Source organism: Oncorhynchus clarkii, chromosome 12, assembly GCF_045791955.1.
Source record: "Oncorhynchus clarkii lewisi isolate Uvic-CL-2024 chromosome 12, UVic_Ocla_1.0, whole genome shotgun sequence".
In the NCBI taxonomy this organism is placed as follows: Eukaryota; Metazoa; Chordata; class Actinopteri; order Salmoniformes; family Salmonidae; genus Oncorhynchus; species Oncorhynchus clarkii.
The window spans coordinates 78,901,901-78,927,308 of record NC_092158.1 but is presented as its reverse complement, the minus strand read 5'-3'; the positions used below and the strand labels follow the sequence as shown (position 1 = coordinate 78,927,308).

Genomic DNA, 25,408 nt, shown 5'->3' with positions numbered 1-25,408 from the left:
CATTTATTGTATGTCTCTTTTTTTATTTGTGGGAATACATGGGAACAGATTTCCTAAATTAAACTATTTTCCTGTTGATTTAAGTTTCTTTTAACCAAAAACTAAATCCCCGCCCACCCAGAAAACAATGGGCGGCCCCCCAAAAAAACACTTGTGGGCTGCACTAGCCAGGGTAAAACTCTAAAAGACATTTTTCCAAGTATCTGGACGTTCAGTGTCACATTTCCTGAAAAATAATTTTATTAATTATATTTGTTATAACAGCTATTATTACAACAATCTACTAAAGGTTAAGTGTCTAAAGCAGGGTTCCCCCAATTTGGCTTGCAGGATGTTTTATTTGGCCCCCCAAGTTTTCAGAGAAAAATAAATAACTAATAATATATACAGTGGGGAGAACAAGTATTTGATACACTGCCGATTTTGCAGGTTTTCCAACTTACAAAGCATGTAGAGGTCTGTAATTTTGATCATAGGTACACTTCAACTGTGAGAGATGGAATCTAAAACAAAAATCCAGAAAATCACATTGTATGATTCATGATGTAAGGCATCGTTCAGCAGGTGATCCTGAGCATCCAGTCAAAACAAAGGAATTACCTTGAGTCACAGTAATAATCTCAAAAATGCTTCAAAGCCCTTTTTATTCAACCCTCCTGCAGAAATATTAATAAATTAAGTGGTGAGACAAAACAAAGGTCACCCAGTCAAAATGATTCAGACAAAGAGAGGCGAGAAGCTCTGAGAGAGAGTGGTGGGTTTTCGTGCCGCTGTAAAAAGGCTGGGCTTCCAGTGAAACTACAGTACACCACGTCCATAATCTGACATGCTCTGCTGCCTGCCGTTTGGTTTCACTCTAATGAGCAGAGCTTGACAGATACCACAGAGATTTTCACTGCATATTACCCATGCTAGGCAGTGAGTCATGCTGTGGGATGAGAACAAAACTAGCTATATCAAAGCTTTACCTTCAAGAACTGGGCAATGCATGATTTGATCAGAGTCTACAGAGCTGTAGAGAAATAATAGGTTCAAAATCAATACTTCCAGAGTTAGAGTAGGCACTTCACTTTTGCGGATGTCACGTTCTGACCTTTATTTCCTTTGTTTTGTATTTATTTAGTATGGTCAGGGCGTGAGTTGGGTGGGCAGTCTATGTTTGTTTTTCTATGTTTTGGGGCATTTCTATGTTTCGGCCTAGTATGGTTCTCAATCAGAGGCAGGTGTCATTAGTTGTCTCTGATTGAGAATCATACTTAGGTAGCCTGGGTTGCACTGTTTGTTTGTGGGTGATTGTCTATGTTAGTGGCTTGTGTCAGCACAGGTCTCATTTGTAGCTTCACGGTCGTATTTGGTTTATTGTTTTGTGTTACTCTTTTGTATAGTGTTCAGTGTTCTCTTTATTAAAAATTCACTATGAACACATACCACGCCGCATATTGGTCCTCTGATCCTTCTCGCCTCTCCTCTTCAGATGAAGAGGAGGAAGACCGTGACAGCGGAGACATCACATTCAGACAAAGAGAATTGTAATAACAGTACCGTACAGTCAATTGAATGACACCAACATGTGATGAACGTCAAATCAAATCAGAATCAAAAACTTAAGAGATAATAGGCCTGTCAGTATATATGAAGCTTGTTTGTAAACTGACTAAGTCTTGTCAAGTATAATGGGCCTGGTGATTGTATAGTGACAAACAGACCCATTACAGTGAGAATTATATTGCATACTGTAGTGTTACACCCAGGACTCAAATGCTGGAGGGCAATGAGAGAGGGACAGAGGAATAGTTAACAAATCAAAGATAGAGACTCCAAAGGCTGTTCCTAAAACAAATAGCACAACAAACATTGTAAGTATCATAGTATCATATTAGTTAGTATCATATTAGTTATTAGTATGACAAATATTTAATCATATAAAATACATACAGTATTTTGCAATTTCACTGACCACTGCGACTCTGAATCCCACTTTCACACATTATTCTAAAAAAGCTTTGACAGTAGCTTTTCAGTCTTACACTTTCACCCCCAGGCCTCAATCCTCATCTCAGATAATAATGCTGTTGCCTGAGTAAGTGATTTGGACTGGCCTAAGGGACAAAATCAGATGGTTATGGAAAGATATGGCTATGGAATATTCCTTGAGAGACATTTCTATATAGTCCAGAGCTCTTTTCCACTGAACTAAAGCCATGCTGTAGCTCTGAAATGCAAAGTTATGCTGTTTTTGAAGTTATACTATCAGTGATCATCAGTCAAGTGTTGGATTCCAGTCTGAATCACCCTGGGTGAATCTGGCACAGTGTTTGAGTGGGTGAGCTAGCTATGGCTCCCGAGCTAGCTATGGCTGCTTCCTGTCTAGACACGCCCATTTCCCGGGTGTCAAAGCAGAAACATTCATCAGTGGGTAGCAATTAAGGGATGCGCTCTGACAGATGTATTAAAGGCATTACACCAAGCTGCTGATTTTCCAAGGAATTAGCAGATGGAGGAAACAAAAACAAGCAGGAAATTACAAAGCAAATAGAAACTTCCACAGAGTGGCAAGTGTTCTAATTACTTCACGACAGAGTTAAAAGGTCCAAATATACATCTGTTCTATTGTGCAGTTGTTTGCATAATTCCTTGTCAATATAGTACGACATTAGTCAACGTTACAAAGAGAAGAGTACAGCTAACGTAAAATTGGGGGCTTGACAGAGATTTACACTTGGCAGTTGGATGCAGAACTGTCATTGGCACCTCTGTGAGAGGAGTGGACAGCCAAATCATGATGAAGGTACTGCAACAGCTCCACTACCTTCAGCAGCTCCAATGATCTCCCGACCACAGCTGTGAGATGCATCTGTTTCATAGAAATACCTAGGAGGCTTTATCTCCAAGATTAAATGAACACTTGTGAAGCTTCAGAGGCTCTGGGTTCAAAGCTGCTGTAGCAGGCACTGAGGGGCTCTGAACACGGATTGAAAGGAATGTTATAAGGAATAAAACTGTGAAAACTCAATCAGGTTAATCAATCACAGCTTATCAGGAAAGCTACTAGAGCAAAGATTGTATATGTTTATTCAATATGTAGGTAATCTATGCCTATTCGATTTGTACAGTTGTCGTTTTTCACTTGACCTCAAACAAGAACCAACCACCCCACTCATTTTACTCAGGACCATAAAAGCACTTGAAGGGGTCCCTAGTTACCTAGGAGACATAAAGGTTAGGTGGAGGGGCAGTCTTTCTTACTGCACTCTGTGCATGGGCCTTGTCAGTATTGATGCTCCAGCTAGGCTCAGTAATTACTGGAATGTCTGCAGCTAATACATATACAACCTCTACCCACTTATAGTTAGTTATAATGGCATCTCCATTACACATTATCTGATAATTACAATTTAATTCAATCAATGAGAACTGGATCGAAGAGTCATCGGTAATCGAATGTGATGTGGGAAAAAAGCTTCCATACCTAACTCTGCATTGGTTGTACAATAATTGTAAAGAACTCATGGGAGAGGTGCAAAACCCAATAGACCAAGTTACAGGCAGTGTGACCGATGTCTTATACCAAGACAAGCATGAAACTGATTTCCACACAAATTACCATAATTGCATTGAACTGTATAACATATGGTTCATAATTAAAGGAAATGTATTAAAATTTGAATGGGCAACAAAGTTTTACCCAATATGTTTTTGTTTAGCCAACTTACAAAGTTTTACCCAATATGTTTTTGTTTAGCCAACTTACAAAGTTTTACCCAATATGTTTTTGTTTAGCCAACTTACAAAGTTTTCCTAAATCTCAATCAATCTCTCAACAACAGACTCCCTCGCAACCTCATCCAGGTGCACTGACAGGAATAGAACGGGTTAGACAAAAACACAACTGGCTCCTAATGTAAATAAAATAACAAAAGCTGTCACATTTTGACACTTTTTAATTATTTATTATTTTCTAGCATTATCGTCTAAGGAGCAGGTTGAGCCATGAAAAATATTTCACAATGAACAAAGGAGAGAAAAGTAACTCTTCTGTTTTACATTCAAGACACTGAATCTGAGGGAAATTGTTGACTGACACAAATATGAGAGACAATTCCCTGTATAGTAATTCATTTATTTTTCACCTGTCCTTCAAGATGCAAGGCAGCAGTTTTTACATTAGTCCATGACTTTCCACATTAAATTCCAGGAATTGAGTCAACTGTCTTCTACTCAGCTCAGCTCAGATGCCATCAATTTCATCAATCATTGCAGGACTAAGGTGCAGATAGTAATAGGGCTATTCTCTAGCAGTATGCTATGGGCAGACCTGGCAAACTGGAAACTCACTTGTATTGTGCCTGGAAGTGTTCCTGTACAAAGCTGTGGCATGCCCCCCCGGGCTGCTGCGAGTGGGGAGGCTCAGTGACCATCGCCTCCTCTGATATACCAGGGCCCTGGAATAGAGAGTGGATAAACAGAATCACATCATTGTAACATCTACAATCGCTAACAGTAAAAAACACCAGGTTCAACTAAATCCACTGCTATTCGGATGACACCCAGATTTACATCCACACCAAACCCACCTCTCACCTCTTTCCCTCATCTCTGATCAACTGTCTCCAGGACATCAAAAACTGGATGACACCCAATCTACTCAAACTCAATAGCAATAAAACTGAGGTCATGCTGGTGGCTTCCAAAGTTCCCCTCAAGAAAGTGGGTGACCTCATGATGTCCATTGATGGCTGCACCATCTGCCCATTATCCGAGGTCTGAAATCTGGGGGTCATCCTGGACCCCACTCTCTCCTTCGAGCCCCACATCAAGTCCGCCACCAAATCTGCCTTCTTTCACCTCCGTAACATTTATTTTTATTTAACCTTTATTTAACCATTCACAAAACAAGACTGTGCACCATCGTGGACTGGGCTTTCAGCGCTGCTGCCACCCCCCCCCCCCAAACTCTGGAACTCTCTTCCCCCAGCCACCCAAAACTCTGGGGGCATTGCTACTAGCTACTAGAGTTAGCGCAATGACATGCTAGCTGTTCCCATAGATTTCCAGTCATTGAGCTAACAACTATCCATTTAAAAGTGCATCTTGGCAGAAATATTTACTTATTTTTTTGCATCAGTGGCAACAATTTAGTAGCGGTGAGCCACCGCTGCCAAATGAATATAGGAGTTAACACTGGACTGAGCGGAGGTACAGATCAGTATAAAATATATTAAATGAATATCTGTCTAGTTAGAACATTGTGAAATGTTGTTCAGCAATCTTTTTTTCTAGTAAAAGGGGATTTTCAAAGGCAGTGGAAAGTATTGACGTGAATGAAACCCGCTTGGGGGACTTCTCTCTTTATTCTTTAATCCACTCACCTACAGCAGAGCTCAACTGGCCTTGGAAAAGATAAAAGAGGAGGAAAAAGCGATAAAACTAACAGACTGATCACTGAAACCATGCAAGGTCAAAAAAACAAGCTGATCTGGGACGGCACACAACGAGGGCATAGCCCAGATATGTGATAATGAATGAAGTGAATTGAAAACTGTCCCCGTCAGCGCTGATTTAACTGAACTAATCCACCTAGCCCTAGCTGCATCATCAACAACAATAGCAGCAACAACAGCAGCCATGGTCTTTGCTCCTCCTTCATAGTCACTTCTGAGGGTGTCTCTAGCACTTTCTAATGGCGGTTTGTTGCCAGTGTGACTCTGTGGAATAATAATTACTGCAGATTATGTAATGGCACATCATGGATGCAGTGTAGTCATTTGAAACCAATGTAATGTCAAATCTGAATCATTTTCTCACTATGGTATCAGGGTCATGGTTGCACCATTTCATAAAACCACGTTGTCTTGTGACAGGAGGGCCAGGAGGAGATGTGTGGTTATGATGGATATTTTGGTACAGCAATGGTAAAAACGAAACAAAATGTACCATACCATAGGCACTGAGACAGGATGGATGACTGAGAAAAAGAGAGGTAATACTGTATAATGTCATTAGGGGCATTCATTAGGCTTAATTACCCCTATAATTTCCTGGGATAAAAAAATGTTTTATTGTCACAGACACCAGATAGGTACTGTGAAATGTGTTGTTTTGTGTTGTTTTACAGGGTCAGTCATAGTAGCACTGTAACGTGTGCTCCCTCTCCGGCCACTAGGTCACCAGGCTGCTCGTTTAAGGCGCACACCTGTCACCAGTGTTACGCGCATTTGTGCATAATGACACTCACCTGGACTCCATCACCTCCTTGATTACCTGCCCTTTATATGTCACTCCTTTTGTTTTTTCCCCAGTCGTCATTGTTTCTGTGTCATGTCGGTGCGCTGTTTGTGTTTCTTGTTTTGTTTATTTATTAAATGTATTTTCTCCCTGAACTTGCTTCCTGACTCCCAGCGTACATCGTTACAAGTACGGCGCCCCAGGAGCAAATTAGATCTAAGTGCCTTGCTCAAGGGCACATACACAGATTTTTCACCTTGTCGGTTCGGGTATTCGAACCAGCAACCTTTTGGTTACTGGTTCAACACTCGAACGGCCTTCCCTTCATGAGTGTCTTTGAAAGAAATCATGGTAAATCAATTTAACAGCAAATAACAAATGATTTTGCTGGCTTGATTACCAATTATTACTGTAACTGAGCTCTCACAATCTCTCTTCGAAGATGTGTGAAACTTCAACATGCCTCTGCACTACAGTCAATATCAACTGCACAATATGTGCTCACTGACATTGTCGGTTATGAAAGTGACAAAGTAGAACATTTTCCTTATTGTCTATTTCCTGATTTATACAGTTACGGTTACAGTTACCGTAGCTGATTATGCATCAACGTATAGGTAAGAGGACACAGTTAAGCCTTTATTCCTACAAAACAAGCACATTGTTGGATAACAATGGTTATAAATAAAAAATAAAGGGAGAATTATGCACCAAAGATACGAACATCAGATTTTCAAGTGCAAAGGGAATTTTAGCTGCCATTTGCCTTCAGGCATTCAGGATTTAGTGAAGTAACATGATGCACTTCAGATGCATAGTGGATATATTTAATGGTACAAAATTGTACATTATGGAGTAAATATATGACTACAATACAGCCTTTGTGTGTGTGTGTGTGTGTGTGTGTGTGTGTGTGTGTGTGTGTGTGTGTGTGTGTGTGTGTGTGTGTGTGTGTGTGTGTGTGTGTGTTTGCGTGCCTATGTGTAGCTCCCAAACTGAAACAGCTTTGACCTTGAAGGTGACATTTGTCACAAAGAACATTTGATGTGTCTGGATTCTTTTAAATTGCAAATAAACATTCATACTTTCAACATTCAGCACCTGAACAAAGCCACTGGATGTACACATTTAACTATGATAACAAATCTCTGACTCACCTTTTCTTACCAAGAGTGGTTGACTTGGAAAAGGCCAAGCTAAAACCACATTTCTGGGTTAGCACATTATTACTGAAGTTACTAGAGCGCTGTACCTAGACGCCAGGCACTTGAAAATGCATTAAGTCATCATATCATTTTAGCCCTCATTTGACAGGCTCATGGAGGCTGTCAGAGCATTATTGCTCGCCAAGTCTCTCTGTTGACTCTTTCTCCACCACACCATGTCTCCTGTCCTGATCCCATACTGACTGCCACTGTTCCCAGGCAGGCAGCTCAACCATGACCCAACTCACAAATGGAGCTGAAAGGAGGTTTTTGAATTTCGGGTTGTGGAAAAAAGTGTAGTGTAGTGTGGTGTGGGAGTGCTCAAAAAGTGTAGTGTAGTGTGGTGTGGGAGTGCTCAAAAAGTGTAGTGTAGTGTGGTGTGGGAGTACTCAAAAAGTGTAGTGTAGTGTGGTGTGGGAGTACTCAAAAAGTGTAGTGTAGTGTGGTGTGGGAGTGCTCAAAAAGTGTAGTGTAGTGTGGTGTGGGAGTGTTCAAAAAGTGTAGTGTAGTGTGGTGTGGGAGTGCTCAAAAAGTGTAGTGTGGAGGAGAGTTCCTCTAACTAACCAACGCCACTGAGTCTTTTCTTCCAAGTCCACTTCAGCTTAGCACAGACCGGAATGTGACCGAAGCATGACCTTCCCCTCTTGCACGGGGCTTCAATAGGCACATACAATCACAAATGTTCCCTCTTCTCTCATTTCCCTCCACTCTCACTTTAGTGAGTTCCTCTATGGTTTTAGCTCTCTCCATCACACTCTACCCCACTCAGACACTCCCTCATCCTTCTCTCATAACATTCTCTCTTTTCCCCTCCCTGTGTGGTACGGTAATGCTCTGCTGAGCCTCCTCTTATTTGTCAAGGGGTAACAGGTCTTTAGAGCCGGAATTGAGAGCAGAGAGAGAGAGAGAGAGGCTAGGAGGTCTGCTTTCCTGAGGCCTATGCTCCTACAGAACATATAGCTAGCTGAATTCATGTCTTACTACCACTCTCTGGTCTCCTCAGCAGCAGAGTTGACTGGAGCTGGAGAGATAATACATTCCAGAGTTATCTGTGCAGAGATAACAACACAGTATTCCGAGACCAATGAGCCCAGCCCAGACACAGTCTTATCACCTCACTAAATTCCCTGGTGAGCCTGGCCAAGTCATCAGACTGCGAGGCGGCAGCAGCATGTTAGCAGCAATCGCTAGTATGGCTGGGACGATAACAGTATCGCAATCTGTTTTCAGTGGCAAAAATTAAAACACGAAGCAGACTAACTCTTTGGTCCTTTAAAAATCTGCTGTATGTCAAATAATGTGTGCTATAGTTTGGAAAGTAAATAAATGTGACTCTGGATGACAACATAATGTTTGTTTCCAACAATAGGGCTGTTTTCCTAAAGAAGTTAAATCCGCTTCGTGTTTTGTTTCCTTGTCACTAATGAATATCACGATACTACAGGTAATCAAATGGCTACCCGGACTATTTGCATTGTGTGCCCCCCCTACCCCTCTTTTACTCTGCTGCTACTCTCTGTTTATCATATACAGTGCATTGCGAAAGTATTCGGCCCCCTTGAACTTTGCGACCTTTTGCCACATTTCAGGCTTCAAACATAAAGATATTAAACTGTATTTTTTTGTGAAGAATCAACAACAAGTGGGACACAATCATGAAGTGGAACGACATTTATTGGATATTTCAAACTTTTTTAACAAATCAAAAACTGAAAAATTGGGCGTGCAAAATTATTCAGCCCCTTTACTTTCAGTGCAGCAAACTCTCTCCAGAAGTTCAGTGAGGATCTCTGAATGATCCAATGTTGACCTAAATGACTAATGATGATAAATACAATCCACCTGTGTGTAATCAAGTCTCCGTATAAATGCACCTGCACTGTGATAGTCTCAGAGGTCCGTTAAAAGCGCAGAGAGCATCATGAAGAACAAGGAACACACCAGGCAGGTCCGAGATACTGTTGTGAAGAAGTTTAAAGCCGGATTTGGATACAAAAAGATTTCCCAAGCTTTAAACATCCCAAGGAGCACTGTGCAAGCGATAATATTGAAATGGAAGGAGTATCAGACCACTGCAAATCTACCAAGACCTGGCCGTCCCTCTAAACTTTCAGCTCATACAAGGAGAAGACTGATCAGAGATGCAGCCAAGAGGCCCATGATCACTCTGGATGAACTGCAGAAATCTACAGCTGAGGTGGGAGACTCTGTCCATAGGACAACAATCAGTCGTATATTGCACAAATCTGGCCTTTATGGAAGAGTGGCAAGAAGAAAGCCATTTCTCAAAGATATCCATAAAAAGTGTCATTTAAAGTTTGCCACAAGCCACCTGGGAGACACACCAAACATGTGGAAGAAGGTGCTCTGGTCAGATGAAACCAAAATTGAACTTTTTTGGCAACAATGCAAAACGTTATGTTTGGCGTAAAAGCAACACAGCACATCACCCTGAACACACCATCCCCACTGTCAAACATGGTGGTGGCAGCATCATGGTTTGGGCCTGCTTTTCTTCAGCAGGGACAGGGAAGATGGTTAAAATTGATGGGAAGATGGATGGAGCCAAATACAGGACCATTCTGGAAGAAAACCTGATGGAGTCTGCAAAAGACCTGAGACTGGGACGGAGATTTGTCTTCCAACAAGACAATGATCCAAAACATAAAGCAAAATCTACAATGGAATGGTTCAAAAATAAACATATCCAGGTGTTAGAATGGCCAAGTCAAAGTCCAGACCTGAATCCAATCGAGAATCTGTGGAAAGAACTGAAAACTGCTGTTCACAAATGCTCTCCATCCAACCTCACTGAGCTCGAGCTGTTTTGCAAGGAGGAATGGGAAAAAAATTCAGTCTCTCGATGTGCAAAACTGATAGAGACATACCCCAAGTGACTTACAGCTGTAATCGCAGCAAAAGCTGGCGCTACAAAGTATTAACTTAAGGGGGCTGAATCATTTTGCACGTCCAATTTTTACGTTTTTGATTTGTTAAAAAAGTTTGAAATATCCAATAAATGTCGTTCCACTTCATGATTGTGTCCCACTTGTTGTTGATTCTTCACAAAAAAATACAGTTTTATATCTTTATGTTTGAAGCCTGAAATGTGGCAAAAGGTCGCAAAGTTCTAGGGGGCCGAATACTTTCGCAATGCACTGTAGCTTCATCAGCAAAGGCTACGATTGCATGCCTGCCGCAGGCAACGTAGTCATGTTTAATTGACTTTGCCCTGGTGTTTTTATTAACAGCAATACTGTGTAAACAAACTAACAGATATTTCATTTGTTCAACTTCGTGCTTGATAGGGTTGTGAGAGACATCACAACAACTTCAAGCCCTTTAGCGTCTAAATTGAATAAAATAAGCTGAATTTAATAGCTAACCGGGCTATCTACATTGTGTCCCGCCACCCACCATCCCCCAACCCCTCTTTTATGCTACTGCTACTCTCTGTTCATCATATATGGATAGTCACTTTAACCATATCTACATGTACATACTACCTCAAATCAGCCTGACTAACCGGTGTCTGTATGTAGCCTCGCTACTTTTATAGCCTCGTATATAGCCTGTCTTTTTACTGTTGTTTTATTTCTTTACTTACCCATTGTTCACCTAATACCTTTTTTGCACTATTGGTTAGAGCCTGTAACTAAGCATTTCACTGTAAGGTCTACTACATCTGTTTTATTCGGACACGTGACAAATTAATTTTGATTTGATTTGATACTAGTATCCAGAGGTGTGGACTCGAGACACATGACTTGGACTAGAGTCAGACTCGAGTCACAAATATGATGACTTGCAACTCGACCTTGACTTTAACACCAATGACTCGTGACTTAACTTGGACTTGAGCCTTATGACTCAACCTGACTTGATACCCTCCCCAAGCCCAAATATAAAAAATGATGCTATTAAAAAAAGTGTGAAGCACATCAACTCTTCATTTAACAGATTACAGTTTGATTACAGCCAATCAAATTGTGCCAGCAGAGAAAAAGTTGTGCGTGGCAGTGCAGAGGAACGTCGGCGGGTGAATTCAGATGGAGCCCTTGGAAAGATGATACCCAAATTATTATTTTCAGATATAAAGACGATGCTGTATCAACAAAAAACAGATTGCAACTTGCAAAACATGCGGGAAGAAAATTGCAGACGGAGGCACAACAATTTCCAATTTTGTTTGACATTTGAAGCTGCACAAAGAACGGTAAGTCGTGGCTAATATAGCTGACAGCTATATAATTTATAACTCTGCTAGTGTAGCATGTAGGCTAACGTAACGTTAAATCAATGAGCTTCCACACAGTCAATCAGTGCGAGAACGTGATCATTGCACCCAAGATTGAGCTACAACTGGCTAGGCAGTTGGTAGCCTAAATCCTATCTGATGTTACTGCTGTTCCTAAAACCATTGACATATGTTAACCTACTGTAACCACACACAGGAGAGTGAATGTGTGTGTGTGTGTGTGTGTGTGTGTGTGTGTGTATGTATGTGTAAGGTTGGGCGATTGTGTACAAGCCTACATGTCCCTATTGCGCCCCATAGCGATCCTCGATAGTCAATCACTTTTTGGGGGGGGGGGGGGGTCTTTCTCATGGCTACCCATGTATTTCCATGGAAATATAACGTTTATTTGGAAAGTAATAAATATATAGATATTTTTAAAAGCATTCATGATTTGCGTAAATGTAATATACTAACTATTACTGTTGTTAAAAAAATATTTGGTGAAGAGCACATTATGACTTGTTTAGGACTCGAAACTCAAAGTTTAGGATTTGAGACATGACTTGATACTTGTCGGTCTTGACTTGAGACTTGACTCGGTGTCACACCCTGACCTTAGTTATCCAGTTGAGTCTATGGGGGCGCTATTTCATTATTGGATAAAAAAAACGTGCCCGTTTTAAGCGCAATATTTTGTCACGAAAAGATGCTCAACTATGCATATAATTGACAGCTGTGGAAAGAAAACAGTCTGACGTTTCCAAAACTGCAAAGATATGATCTGTGAGTGCCACAGAACTCATGCTACAGGCGAAACCAAGATGAAACTTCAAACAGGAAATGAGCAGAATTTCTGAGGCTCTGTTTTCCATTGTCTCCTTATATGGCTGTGAATGCACCAGGAACGAGCCTGCCCTTTCTGTCGTTTCTTCAAGATGTCTGCAGCATTGTGACGTATTTGTAGGCATATCATTGGAAGATTGGCCATAAGAGACTACATTTTCCAGGGGTCCGCCCGGTGTCCTTTGTCTAAATTGGTGCGTAATCTTCAGCTGCGGGCATTTTCTCCTGGGATTCAGAACAGAAAGCACACTTCCACGAACGATATATCATCGAAGAGATATGTGAAAAACACCTTGAGGATTGGTTCTAAACAACGTTTGCCATGTTTCAGTCGATATTATGGAGTTAATTTGGAAAAAAGTTCGGCGTTTTGATGACTGGATTTTCGGGTTTTTTTGGTAGCCAAACGTGGCGCACCAAACGGAGCGATTTCTCCTAAACAAATAATCTTTCAGGACAAACTGAACATTTGCTATCTAACAGAGTCTCCTCATTGAAAACATCTGAAGTTCTTCAAAGGTAAATGATTTTATGTGAATGCTTTTCTGGTTTTTGTGAAAATGTTGCCTGCTGAATGCTAACGCTAACGCTAAATGCTACGCTAGCTAGCTACTGTTACACAAATGATTGTTTTCCTATGGTTGAGAAGCATATTTTGAAAATCTGAGATGACAGTGTTGTTAACAAAAGGCTAAGCTTGAGAGCTAGCATATTTATTTAATTTAATTTGCGATTTTCATGAATAGTTAACGTTGCGTTATGGTAATGAGCTTGAGGCTGTATTCACGATCCCGGATCCGGGATGGCTAAGTGCTAGAGGTTATCTTAGTTTTCTTTATTATATTGGTCTGGTCAGGGAGTGACTAAGGCGGGTTTGTTAGTGTTTGTATTGTCTAGGTTTTTTTTTTATGTCTAGGGGGTTTTGTAAGTCTAGGTTTATGTAGGTCTATGGTGGCCTGAATTGGTTCCCAATCAGAGGCAGCTGCTTATCGTTGTCTCTGATTGGAGATCATATTTAGGTAGCCATATTCCTTTGGTATTTTGTGGGTTCTTGGTCTATGTTTAGTTGCCTGTCTGCACTACGCATATTAGCTTCACGGTTCGTTTAAAAAAATTTTTTTAAAAGTTTGTTTAGTGTTCTTTGTGTAAATAAAGAAGAATGTATTCTTATCACGCTGCGCCTTGGTCTCCTTGTTATGACGAACGTGACAGAATAACCCACCAAATAAGGACCAAGCAGCGTGTGAATGAGGAGTGGACATCCTGGGCCCGGGAGAAAGATGAGTGGAGGACATCCTGGACCTGGGAGGAGGTAATGGCAGGGGACAAGACCCTGCCATGGAAGCAGGTGGATATAGCACAGGAGGAAAGGCGACGATACGAGGAGTCAAGGCAACCACAGAAACCCCAATAATTTTTTCTGGGGGGGGCACATGGAGCAGTCGGCGGAGCCGAGGAGTAAACCAGAGCCAGTCTGGGAGAAGGAGGATTCGGAAGAGAGAGAAATGGGGGAGTTGTTAAGTTGGTGGAGGACACACAGATTTGGAATAAAATAATGTGTTGTCAGTCTGGTGCCACCTGAGTCAGCTCTCTGTACTCGTCCTGAAACGTGTGTTAAAGTTCCGGAACAGGGCCTCCCGGGTGGCGCAGTGGTTAAGGGCGCTGTACTGCAGCGCCAGCTGTGCCATCAGAGTCCTGGGTTCGCGCCCAGGCTCTGTCGTAACCGGCCGCGACCGGGAGGTCCGTGGGGCGACGCACAATTGGCCTAGCGTCGCCCGGGTTAGGGAGGGCTTTGTCGGTAGGGGTGTCCTTGTCTCATCGCGCACCAGCGACTCCTGTGGCGGGCTGGGCGCAGTGTACGCTAGCCAAGGTGGCCAGGTGCATGGTGTTTCCTCCGGCGCATTGGTGCGGCTGGCTTCCGGGTTGGATGTGCGCTGTGTTAAAGAAGCAGCGGCTTGGTTGGTTGTGTATCGGAGGACGCATGACTTTCAACCTTCGTCTCTCCCGAGCCCGTACGGGAGTTGTAGCGATGAGACAAGATAGTAGCTACTACAACAATTGGATACTACGAAATTGGGGAGAAAAAGGGGTAAAATTCAAAAAAAAATAAAAATAAATTAAAAATAAAAAAAAAAGTTCCGGAACAATTGATACCGGCTATACACACCAGGTCTCCAGTGTACCTTCAAGACCCAGTGCGTCCTGTGCCAACTCCTCGCACTCTCCCTCAAGTGCGCTTTCCCAGTCAGGTGTGTCCTGTTCCTGCTCCTCGCACTCGCTCCTCGCACTCGCCCCCAGCCCGGTGCCAGCAGTGCCGGCACCACGCACCAGGCCTACAGTGCGCCTCGGCAGTCCAGTACGCCCTGTTCCTGCTCCTCGCACTCGCCCTGAGGTGCGCTTCAGCACCATTCTCTCACTCGTTGTTCCTTGTATCCCCCGTAGTTGAGCCGACCATGTCAAACCACACTGCTGTCTCATCCTTGGAAATTATGTTGTTCTCCTATCTTCTTTTGCTCAATCTTTACATTGCTCACTGAAGTTTACTCATAAACAACTCATTTAGACCCAATGTTTATTCGAAAAAGGCTGAAATGTGTGTCGATGCCTGGCTATTAAAAGGGACAGGCGGCTATTTGAGACTGCGTTTAATTTAAGTTTTACGGAATGTGGAAAACTATAGTATGCATCTTGAGAGGTCTCATAAACTTGAATGTCCTGTCTAACATTGAGATGCTATCTTGGAAATCGTTGTCAGAAAAAGGTCAAGCTCAAAAAAATGCCAGTAAAATGGGTTAGGCAGAAAAAGTTGGAAAGTAGATATTTTGAGTCAACATGGAAAGCCTGATTTTAGGACAAAACATATTCCTTCTCAAAATATATTCATTTAGTGGTAATGCTATGGTAGTGTAGCCTACAGTAATGTATCTGCTGGGACAAATTTCTGTAGCTCACTATGTTTATACACAAGTTTTTCCCCCGAAAAACTGTCAGTGGGGTGTCTTCTATCTTGTACAGTTTCTTGAGAGACAGTGTATGGTGCACACAAACACACACACACACGCCCGGACATACACACAAACACACACATACACGCACGCCCGGACATACACAAAAACACACACATACACGCACGCCTGGACATACACACAAACACACACGCCCGGACATACACACAAACACACACATACACGCACCCCCGGACATACACACAAACACACACATACACACACGCCCGGACATACACACAAACACACACATACACGCACGCCCGGACATACACACAAACACACACATACACGCACGCCCGGACATACACACAAACACTCAAAGGCAACAGACTGATGTCCAAGACGGGGACATAATGTACTGTAATGTGTGTCCTTGATAAATGCTTTATCAAACGACTCCTCTTGTCATGGACACAAAGAGAAACAGCAAGTTGTCAAAAAGCCTGTGTTCATGTCTGCTGCTTCTTCTAGGCCATCAACTCTGTCACACAAAAAAGTAGTATGTCTGTGAAGGATGGCGCTTTAGTGTTCTGCTATAAGTGAAAATGGAGGTGAACACATTTTCAAAAGGGAGATTCAGATTAAATTAAAATGATTTGAGCTCTTTCCAACAGTTCTAAGATGAGGTGGCTGTGGTTGAGAAGTCTCACTGACAGAGCAGAGCCCTGTAATGGAGAGGAAAGGCCAACTGATGAGGGAACATTTCATTAGAAGCAGAGTGGACAAATAATGATTTATTACTAAACCTGTTTAAATAGCTTCATCAGCAAAGGCCACGATTGCATGCCTGCCGCAGGCAACTTAGTCATGTTTAATTGACTTTACCCTGGTGTTTTTATTAACAGCAATACTGTGTAAACAAACTAACAGATATTTCATTTGTTCAACTTAGTGCTTGATAGGGTGGTGAGAAGCATCACAACTTCAAGCCCTTTAGCGTCTAAATTGAATAAAATAAGCTGAATTTAATTTTGTCAGCAAATATTGTCGGCAGGGTAGCCTAGTGGTTAGGGAGTTGGACAAGGTACAAATCTGTCGTTCTGCCCCTGAACAGGCAGTTAAACCCACTGTTCCTAGGCCGTCATTGAAAATAAGAATTTGTTCTTACCTGACTTGCCTAGTTAAATAAAGGTAAAATTAAAAATAAAATTTAAATTAAAAGCAACTACCCACTGGGCACAGACGTCAAGCCAACGTACATTCTGCGTTGGTTCAACGTAATTTCATTGAAATGATTGTAAACAACATTGACTCAAACAGTGTATGCTCTGTAGGTATCCTTAAAGACTATGCTCAGTAGGTATCCTTAAAGACTATATCAAATAAAATACATTGAAATTATGATCCGCAATTATCCCCTTGAAAATAATTTCTGTCACAGATACAGTACAATATCGCAAACATACAGCAGACCCACATGAAGAAAGGCATGGTCAGTGGTTACAAGTTTGTGTTCAGGATGGACATACAGCAGACCCACATGAAGAAAGGCATGGTCAGTGGTTACAAGTTTGTGTTCAGGATGGACATACGGCAGACCCACATGAAGAAAAGCATGGTCAGAGGTTACAAGTTTGTGTTCAGGATGGACATACAGCAGACCCACATGAAGAAAGGCATGGTCAGAGGTTACAAGTTTGTGTTCAGGATGGACATACAGCAGACCCACATGAAGAAAGGCATGGTCAGTGGTTACAAGTTTGTGTTCAGGATGGACATACAGCAGACCCACATGAAGAAAAGCATGGTCAGAGGTTACAAGTTTGTGTTCAGGATGGACATACAGTAGACCAACGTATACAGGGATCACAGTAAGATCAGATCAGATCAGATCAGATGATCATTTGATTGGCTGATTACAATGGCTTATCAAGTTGTCCTTTCAAACAGTTCTAGTTAAAGTCCCTTCTAAAAAAAGTACTCTGCTATATATATTTACAGTATAAGACCACATTTTACAAAGTGAATGACTATTGTGAAGGGGCACTTGACTGGGCACAGAGGAGATGAGGACATTGACGAAGTCTGAAAAGAGAACATGGAGGAATTTCAGACACTGTCAGTTTAATGCACAAAACAGAACTCATCATGTAGTAGTAACGTGCGACCGCTAATACCCGAGATATGTTAAATTGTGAAATTGTCAACCTTGCTTAATCCAAAAGACTCAATGCCAGGAGAGGCGTGTGTCGATACCCCGGGAGTACGAAGAACATTAAAACTCCAATCCCTCACCCTGGCAGCTACAACGGTGTAATTGATTCTTAGGATTTAGATAAATGACAAAGATACAGTTGTGAGCAACTGAGTGGAAGGACTAGAGCCTAGTTGCTAGCGCAGCACTGTCAATGAGGGGGACAGAGTTAATCTATTGTGATTCCTGAGCTGACTGACCAGAGAAAAATACTGCAGCATTGTTATTGGCTAGCGAAAGTGGACGGTGGCTCAAAGGGGTCATTTTCTGTAACCACCAGAGCATACCAGACAGTTTTGACAGTGATTTAAGTCCATGTCCAGACATTGGTAAGTGTAAAATTGAAGGATAAAATCAAGATAATAAGCACTACAGTACAAACAAACGTCCTGCTCTTACGACGCTCCACCACGCTCGAGGCCATTCACTTCACACAGTAAACACAATTCTCCAGTTGAGATGCCATTAAAAACAGATCTGGCACTGGTAGCACTGAGAACCACAGTTACAGAAACATTTACCCATCGTCAACTCTCCATAGAGCGTAATGACAAGACTAAGACTGATAACGGGACTTTATTTCATTGTGGGTGCTGATTGAGAGCCTGAAATCACACACATTAACAGAATGGTCTGTCCTCTAGTGAGGTCTTAAATAATTAACCCAAATGTCACCCATAGTGATTCATACCAGTGTTCAGGAACCTGGGCACTTTCACTCCACCGCAGAGGAATTCCGGCAAATATCCTGCGCGGATCACCTGTCTCGTCCTGATGGGTTTTCAGGGATGGAGCGTAAATGGCGACGAGGTTTCCCAGTAATGGGCCTGCAGTGAATAATTGAAGCATCCATGGAAACACAGAGATGAACATGTTCTTCTGGAAGGAGCAGAGCACTAGGGGAGAGTGATTGAGAACAGGGGCTGTAGCAGCAGAGCTCTAACCTCTCCAGTAGAGCTGAACACACAGACAGTGAAAGCGAGAGAGAGTGCACTACACAGCGCTGTCATGCACAACGTTAATGAATAATGGACGTCTCCCTCTGAGAAACCTCCTACCACGTCCCTCTCTAAAAATAGCCCCTTCTTTAGTCAAGGTGGACAGGGGTAGCAGCACTACTGTCAGAGCCCCCCCTCATAGGGAATCATTCTTTGTGGGAGCATCGTTATGGACATGCTAAGTGGGAATGCTCTGCTGAACAGGGTGAGGCTGACCTCAGTGTGTAGTAGGTAGGTAGTGGCCTTCTAGATGATGTGTGTGTCTGGTCAGGTCTGGTTAGTGGGAGTATGTTAGAAAGCAGACCTGTCCAGAGGCAGAATTCTGGCCTTGGTATCCTTCTGTGAGTTCACAAAGGGTATCAGCTACAATTACCCCTGGGATCTCAAGACTGGTTATACACTACATGACCAAAAGTATGTGGACACCTGCTCATCGAACATCTCGTTCCAAAATCATGGGCATTAATGGAGTTGGTCCTTCCTTTGCTGATATAACAACCTCCACTCTTATGGGAAGGTTTTCCACTAGATGTTGGAACATTGCTGGGGGGACTTGCTTCCATTCAGCCACGAGCGCATTAGTGAGGTTGGGCACTGATGTTGGGCGTTAGGCCTGGCTCGCAGTCTGCATTTCAATTCATCCCAAAGGTGTTCAATGGAGTTGAGGTCAGGGCTCTGTGCAGGCCAGTCAAGTTCTTCCATACCGATCTGGACAAACCATTTCTGTATGTACCTCGCTTTGTGCATGAGGTCATTGTCATGCTGAAACAGGAAAGGTCCTTCCCCAAACTGTTGCCACAAAGTTGGAAGCACAGAATCGTCTTGAATGTCATTGTATGCTGTAGCATTAAGATTTCAATTCACTGGAACTAAGGGGCCTAGCCCGAACCATGACAAACAGCCCCAGACTATTATTCCTCCTCCACCAAACTTTACAGTTTGCACTATGCATTCGGGCAGGTAGCGTTCTCCTCGCATCCGCCAAACCCAGATTCGTCCGTTAGGACTGCCAGATGGTAAAGTGTGATTCATCACTCCAGGGAATGCGTTTCCACTGCTCCAGAGTCCAATGGTGGCGAGCTTTACACCACTCCATCCAATGCTTGACATTGTGCATGGTGATCTTACATGCTGACTACACCGCTCCCATCGGGTGCCCGAGCGTTGCAAAATAAATGTAAACATACGTTATTTAATTATTGCACCCACACTGCTCGCACTCTAAAGAGCGTCTGTGTTGCCAAGAGCTAAAATAGAAGTCAGTTCTATTTCTGACGCAGATCGCGCTGCAAGTCCTGCCTCTCCCATCTCCTCATTGGTTTATAGAAGCAGATACCCACATGCCATCTCCTCATTGGTTACATCCACGTGGGTGACTGAAAGACGAACGGAGGTCGGTGGTGGTAATACACGTTATGAAAGTTAGTTGCCAATCGCCAAAGTCCAAAGAAGAAAAAGCCTGGAAGGAGGAGAGATGACTAGAAACGATTCGGTTGACCGTTTTTATGTGTAGATTAATTGTCGGAGTAGAGGACCTTGTGCATTTCAGGTAAAATAACAACTGAATGTTTATATCCTAGGACAAATTAGCTAGCAACAGCAAGCTAGCTAAATAGGACAAATTAGCAAGCAACTGCAAGCTAGCTAAATTGCCTTAAATGTTTAATGCTTTTCGACCTGTCCCCAATTAATATAATTGGTTCAGAGTTTGGTGTGTGGGGACAAAATCAATTTGTGCACAATGGCACACATGTGTGGCCGATTAGGGTACGGTGTTAGGCTTGTGTGCGGTTGCTCAGCCATGGAAATCCATTTCATTAAGCTCCCAACTAACAGTTGGTGTGCTGGCGTTGCTTCTAGAGGGAGTTTGGAACTCGATAGACGATTTTACGCTCATCAGCACTCGGCGGTCCAGTTCTGTGAGCTTGTGTGGCCTACCACTTTGCGGCTGAGCCATTGTTGCTCCTAGACGCTTCCACTTCACAATAACAGCACTTACAGTTGACCGGGGCAACTCTAGCAGGGCAGGACCTTTCCGAACTGACTTGTTGGAAAGGTGGCATCCTTAAGGTGGGTCACTGATCTCTTCAGTAAGGCCATTCTACTGCCAATGTTTGTCAATGGAGATTGCCTGCATGGCTGTGTGCTCGATTTTATACACCTGTCAGCAACAGGTTTGGCTGAAATAGCCAAATCCACTCATTTGAAGGGGTGTCCACATACTGTATATATAGTGTACCATGATCTCTGGTTTGATTCTGACGACAGCTGCCCACATGGAGAAATTAAGAAAATACTATAGTATACTATGGTATGAATACTATATATACTGGGTAGTTCGAGCCCTGAATGCTGATTGGCTGACAGCTGTGGTATATCAGACCGTATATCACGGGTATGACAAAACATGTATTTTTACTGTAATGTAAATACTGTAATAAAAGATCATGTAAATACTGTAATAAAATATAAAATAGTAATTCATGTAGTGTTTTTGCAGATTGTAGTATATTGTAGTATTTACTGTAGTGTTTTTGTGGTCTGTAATATACTGTAGCATGTACTATAGTGTTTTTGTTTTATTATCTTTGATACATAGAAGCTTTCTCCTTGAGGAAACCTATTGGAGATATACTAAAAGAGAACATTTTCCATAACCTGTAGGTAGTAAGGACTAGGGTCTGAATAGATAGTTCAGAGCTTCGGCTCCTTCTTATAACCTGTAAGGAACACAATATATGATCTATACTTGCATGCAGGTTTCTCACTTATGGGTGGCACAAATTGGGATATGGAGAGGGGAATGGGTAGGGTATATGCAAATTAAATATTGTAGTTTTTACTATAGTTAAAAAAGTGTACACCACAATCCAGAATTAATTATTACAGTACCCTGAAAGCACATGCTAGTGACAGTTAAGTTAAATTGTTTGCCTTGAGTTTTTTGATATGTCATTCTCAGAAGTGCGGATCCTGGGTCTCCCGAGTGGTGCAGCGGTCTAAAGGCACTGCATCGCAGTGCTGAGGCACCACTACAGCCTCGGGTTCGATCCCAGGCTATGTCACAGCTGGCTGTGACAGTGAGACCCATGGGGCGGCGCAGAATTGGCCCAGCATCGTCCGGGTTAGGGGAGAGTTTGTCCGGACAGAATGTCCTTGTCTCATCGTGCACTAGCAACTCCTTGTGGCAGGCTGTGCATCTACAAGCTGACTTCAGTCGTCAGTTGAACAGTGTTTGCTCTGAAACATTGGTGCGGCTGGCTTCCGGGTTAAGTGAGCAAGCAGTGTGTCAAGAATCAGTGCGTTTTGGCAGGGTCGTGTTTCGGAGGATGCATGACCTTCACCTCTCCCGAGACCATAGGGGAGTTGCAGCGATGAGAGAAGATCGTAACTACCAGTTGGATAACACAAAATTGGGTAAAATCTTTATTTAATAAAGAAGTGCGGAACCTGGCTACATACAATGTACTATATCTATAATCTTCTATGGAGTCATACATTTAGCTTTTTTTTGCAATTGTTGTTGTTCTTTTTTAAGTTGAACAAAAGCCTCAACTTGTATTACTAAATGTACGCAATATCAATGGAAAAGCATATCAACTCAATGATCAGGAAAGACTGACATATAATAATGTAAAATGGAGATCTCACATTCAAGCACTTCCATGAAGCTATAACCAAGGATGTAGACATCCTTGATATAAGTGAATCAGCATTAAGGGTCTATGGCTCTTCATACAGGCAGGCTGTTGGCACAACAGATCATAATCTGCTCTAGCTGTATGCTCCAGACACACCATTAGTTTGTCCGTTTCACTAAGCCAGTCAGATGGGTGTATGCTCCAGACACACTATTCGTTTGTCCGTTTCACTAAGCCAGTCAGATGGGTGTATGCTCCAGACACACCATTAGTTTGTCCGTTTCACTAAGCCAGTCAGATGGGTGTATGCTCCAGACACACCATTCGTTTGTACGTTTCACTAAGCCAGTCAGATGGGTGGGCTACCAGTTAAATCCCAAAGTCTGGAGGTCAGAAATCCACAGAAGGGGATTGAGAATGAGACTCTGTGAAAGGGAATTTTGTTATTTTACATAAGAAAGAAGGAAAGGATAAAATGATTAGCGGTTTGAGAGACAGAGGGACATAGTCCTGGAGGGTGTAATGATATAATTGCTCTCACAGGAGAGGAGTGTAGAAGGAGTGTAGAAGCCCTCAATGCACGGACACTTCTCTGTATAGTTCTTCAGTTGGAGAATACAGCTAGTGACAGGAGGGTAGCTAAAGTGGTAGCGAGACCTCTGACAATGATTCTACAATAGTATATGAGATATCAGCAGAGTGGGTTCAGGCACAGTGGTTTGAGGTGAATGACGATATAACACATGATTAGTTGTAGTGCATCAACTCAACCAACCCTAGCCAACCAACTCCTTCCCAGAATCCTTGCTAGCATGCCAACTTTCCTCATTGGAGAGGGATTTCCAGACAGCTACCTGCAGGTCTGCACTGAGGTCCACTTCCTTTCCTTTTAGTGGAAATAATAGCCAGGCAGTAGCTAGAGGTCAGCAGGGGATGATGATGTGACTCAGTCCTGGTCTCTCTGACCTCATGTCAGTCATACCTAGTGGGCTACTCTCTGAGAGCATTTGACAGATTTTCAACCATGGTAAAACCCACTGGTGGAGCACAATTATTGGCATCCTGTAACATTCTCTTACATAGTGTATGAGGTCATCTCCACAATGCTACAGTCATTGGTAACCTACATTAGATATCATTCTATAGAGCAGACTTGCTGGACCTCCACAGTAAAAAGTATAATGACAGTAAAACATTTCAGCCCAGTGGAGAGAATCATCCTCCACCAATGTTGAGTGGATCTGCCCTGCCGCTCCGCTGCCTGTTTTATATGGAAATACCATCAAGTCTGGAACAAAAAGAGGGAGGAAACACAGCACTTTTTGGAAGTGCCTTTGCGAGCCAAGAAAATACTTAGAGGTACTATTCAAGAAAAATGCTCCTAACACTTTTTTGGGTGGATGAATATGACTTTGTGAAATTAATCATTAATGTCTCATAAGCCGATTGGCTTTTAGGAGGCAGAGGAGGAAATGAATTCATATAAAGACAGGGAGGTGGGTCTCCTGAGCTGATGGGGTTTATTACTGTGCTGCTGACACACTGTGGTGACAGGCAGGAGACAACACCCACAGATGGGGATGTAATGACAGGAGCAAAAGTCAAGAAAGGCTAGTAACTATTTATATAGACCACCTCTGTGTAATAACTTTGTAATATACTTACAGAAACATGTACAGTCTATCAAGAGCCATGAACTGTAAAGAATGTTTACAGCGAGTGTATAAGGTGTTATCATAGGTTTACAAAACATGTTACCCCATTCAAAAGAACTTGTCAAAGACATCCAAATAAAGTGAAATGAAGTCAAACGGTCATGAAAATCTGCTGCCAACTAGCCTATATAATTATGAGCCCTTTTACAGGTAGACTTGGAGAAGGCATTCCACACAGAAGTGGTGGCTCAGCGACAGTGCAGTGCAGTATATAGAAATGTCCTTAACCGCTCCTTAAACCTTGAGTGATACATTGGGGTGTCTGAGGCAGTTTAATTGTGTCTGTGCCAGTGAAAGCAACCCCGGCAGACTGCAGATAAATTAAAAAAGGTCCTTTTTCAAGAACAGTGCTCCTGGCAAAGGGAGGGACGCTCTCAAATTAAACCTCCATGAGAAGTCAACAATAATTCACACACACATGCACACAATCTCATACAATCTCACTCACTCACACACACACACACACACACACACACACACACACACACACACACACACACACACACACACACACACACACACACACACACACACACACACACACACACACACACACACACACACACACACACACTTTATCTTGCTCTGTGGGGATGCCGATACAGAACATGAGCCCAGTATGTATCGTCTAATCAACACTAATCTGGGTTAGAGGTCAAAGGAGTACACAAGCACAGAGCGGTCACATCGGGACCCTTTCTTCCAAGCTGCTTTTCCAGCTGGGTGGCTCCGAGTCACAGGAAGCCATTCTGTTCTACAGAGCAGACAAAATCAAAGTTGGGGAGAGGAAACACTCACAGGCACAATAGGCCTGCACCCTGCCCTCTCTGACTGGAAAACAGCAACCACACATGGCACGTTGTGACGGTCGGTGCTACTGTAAGTGATGTTGTTGTGGTTAGGTATTGGTGGTTGGCTTAGTTAGTGCATTCTCTGTAAATCACAGCAAATATTTATGAGGAGAAAGGGAAGAGAAGAGAGGATGATGCCTTAAAAGGTTCTGAGGATAGTGTTTCTGACCTTGGTGATCTTGATACTGATCGTTGTGATGATTGTGCTCAGCATGGCTGAGGAACCAGTGCAGGACATGAGTCATTTGACCCTGCATGGGAATGTCCTATGTAGTGACCTTCTGTTGTTGAGTGTCTCTGGTAGCTCGCCTTCAGTGCTATCTCTTTTCCTGGCTTGCATCATGAGTACCACTGATAATCCTCTTTGACCCAAGATTGAACCCTGAACACTGTTCCTCTTTTCTCTACTCACACACCTCCCCTGTGCTTCTCTATGGGCACAGAGACAGTAGATTCCCAAGACCCTCTGGTGAATATCCCATTCCCTA

At 42.7% G+C, this 25,408-nt stretch overlaps 1 protein-coding gene across 2 annotated transcripts in view; it reads right to left on the bottom strand.

The window, feature by feature from the left end:
• Positions 1–25,408, bottom strand: part of LOC139421409 (ubiquitin carboxyl-terminal hydrolase 43-like) — a 90,727-nt gene that overhangs the window by 44,123 nt on the left and 21,196 nt on the right. For both annotated transcript variants that reach the window (XM_071172276.1, XM_071172277.1), the window contains exon 3: positions 4,336–4,442. In XM_071172276.1, coding sequence (XP_071028377.1) covers positions 4,336–4,442 — 107 coding nt within the window. The remainder of the gene's footprint in view (positions 1–4,335; positions 4,443–25,408) is intronic.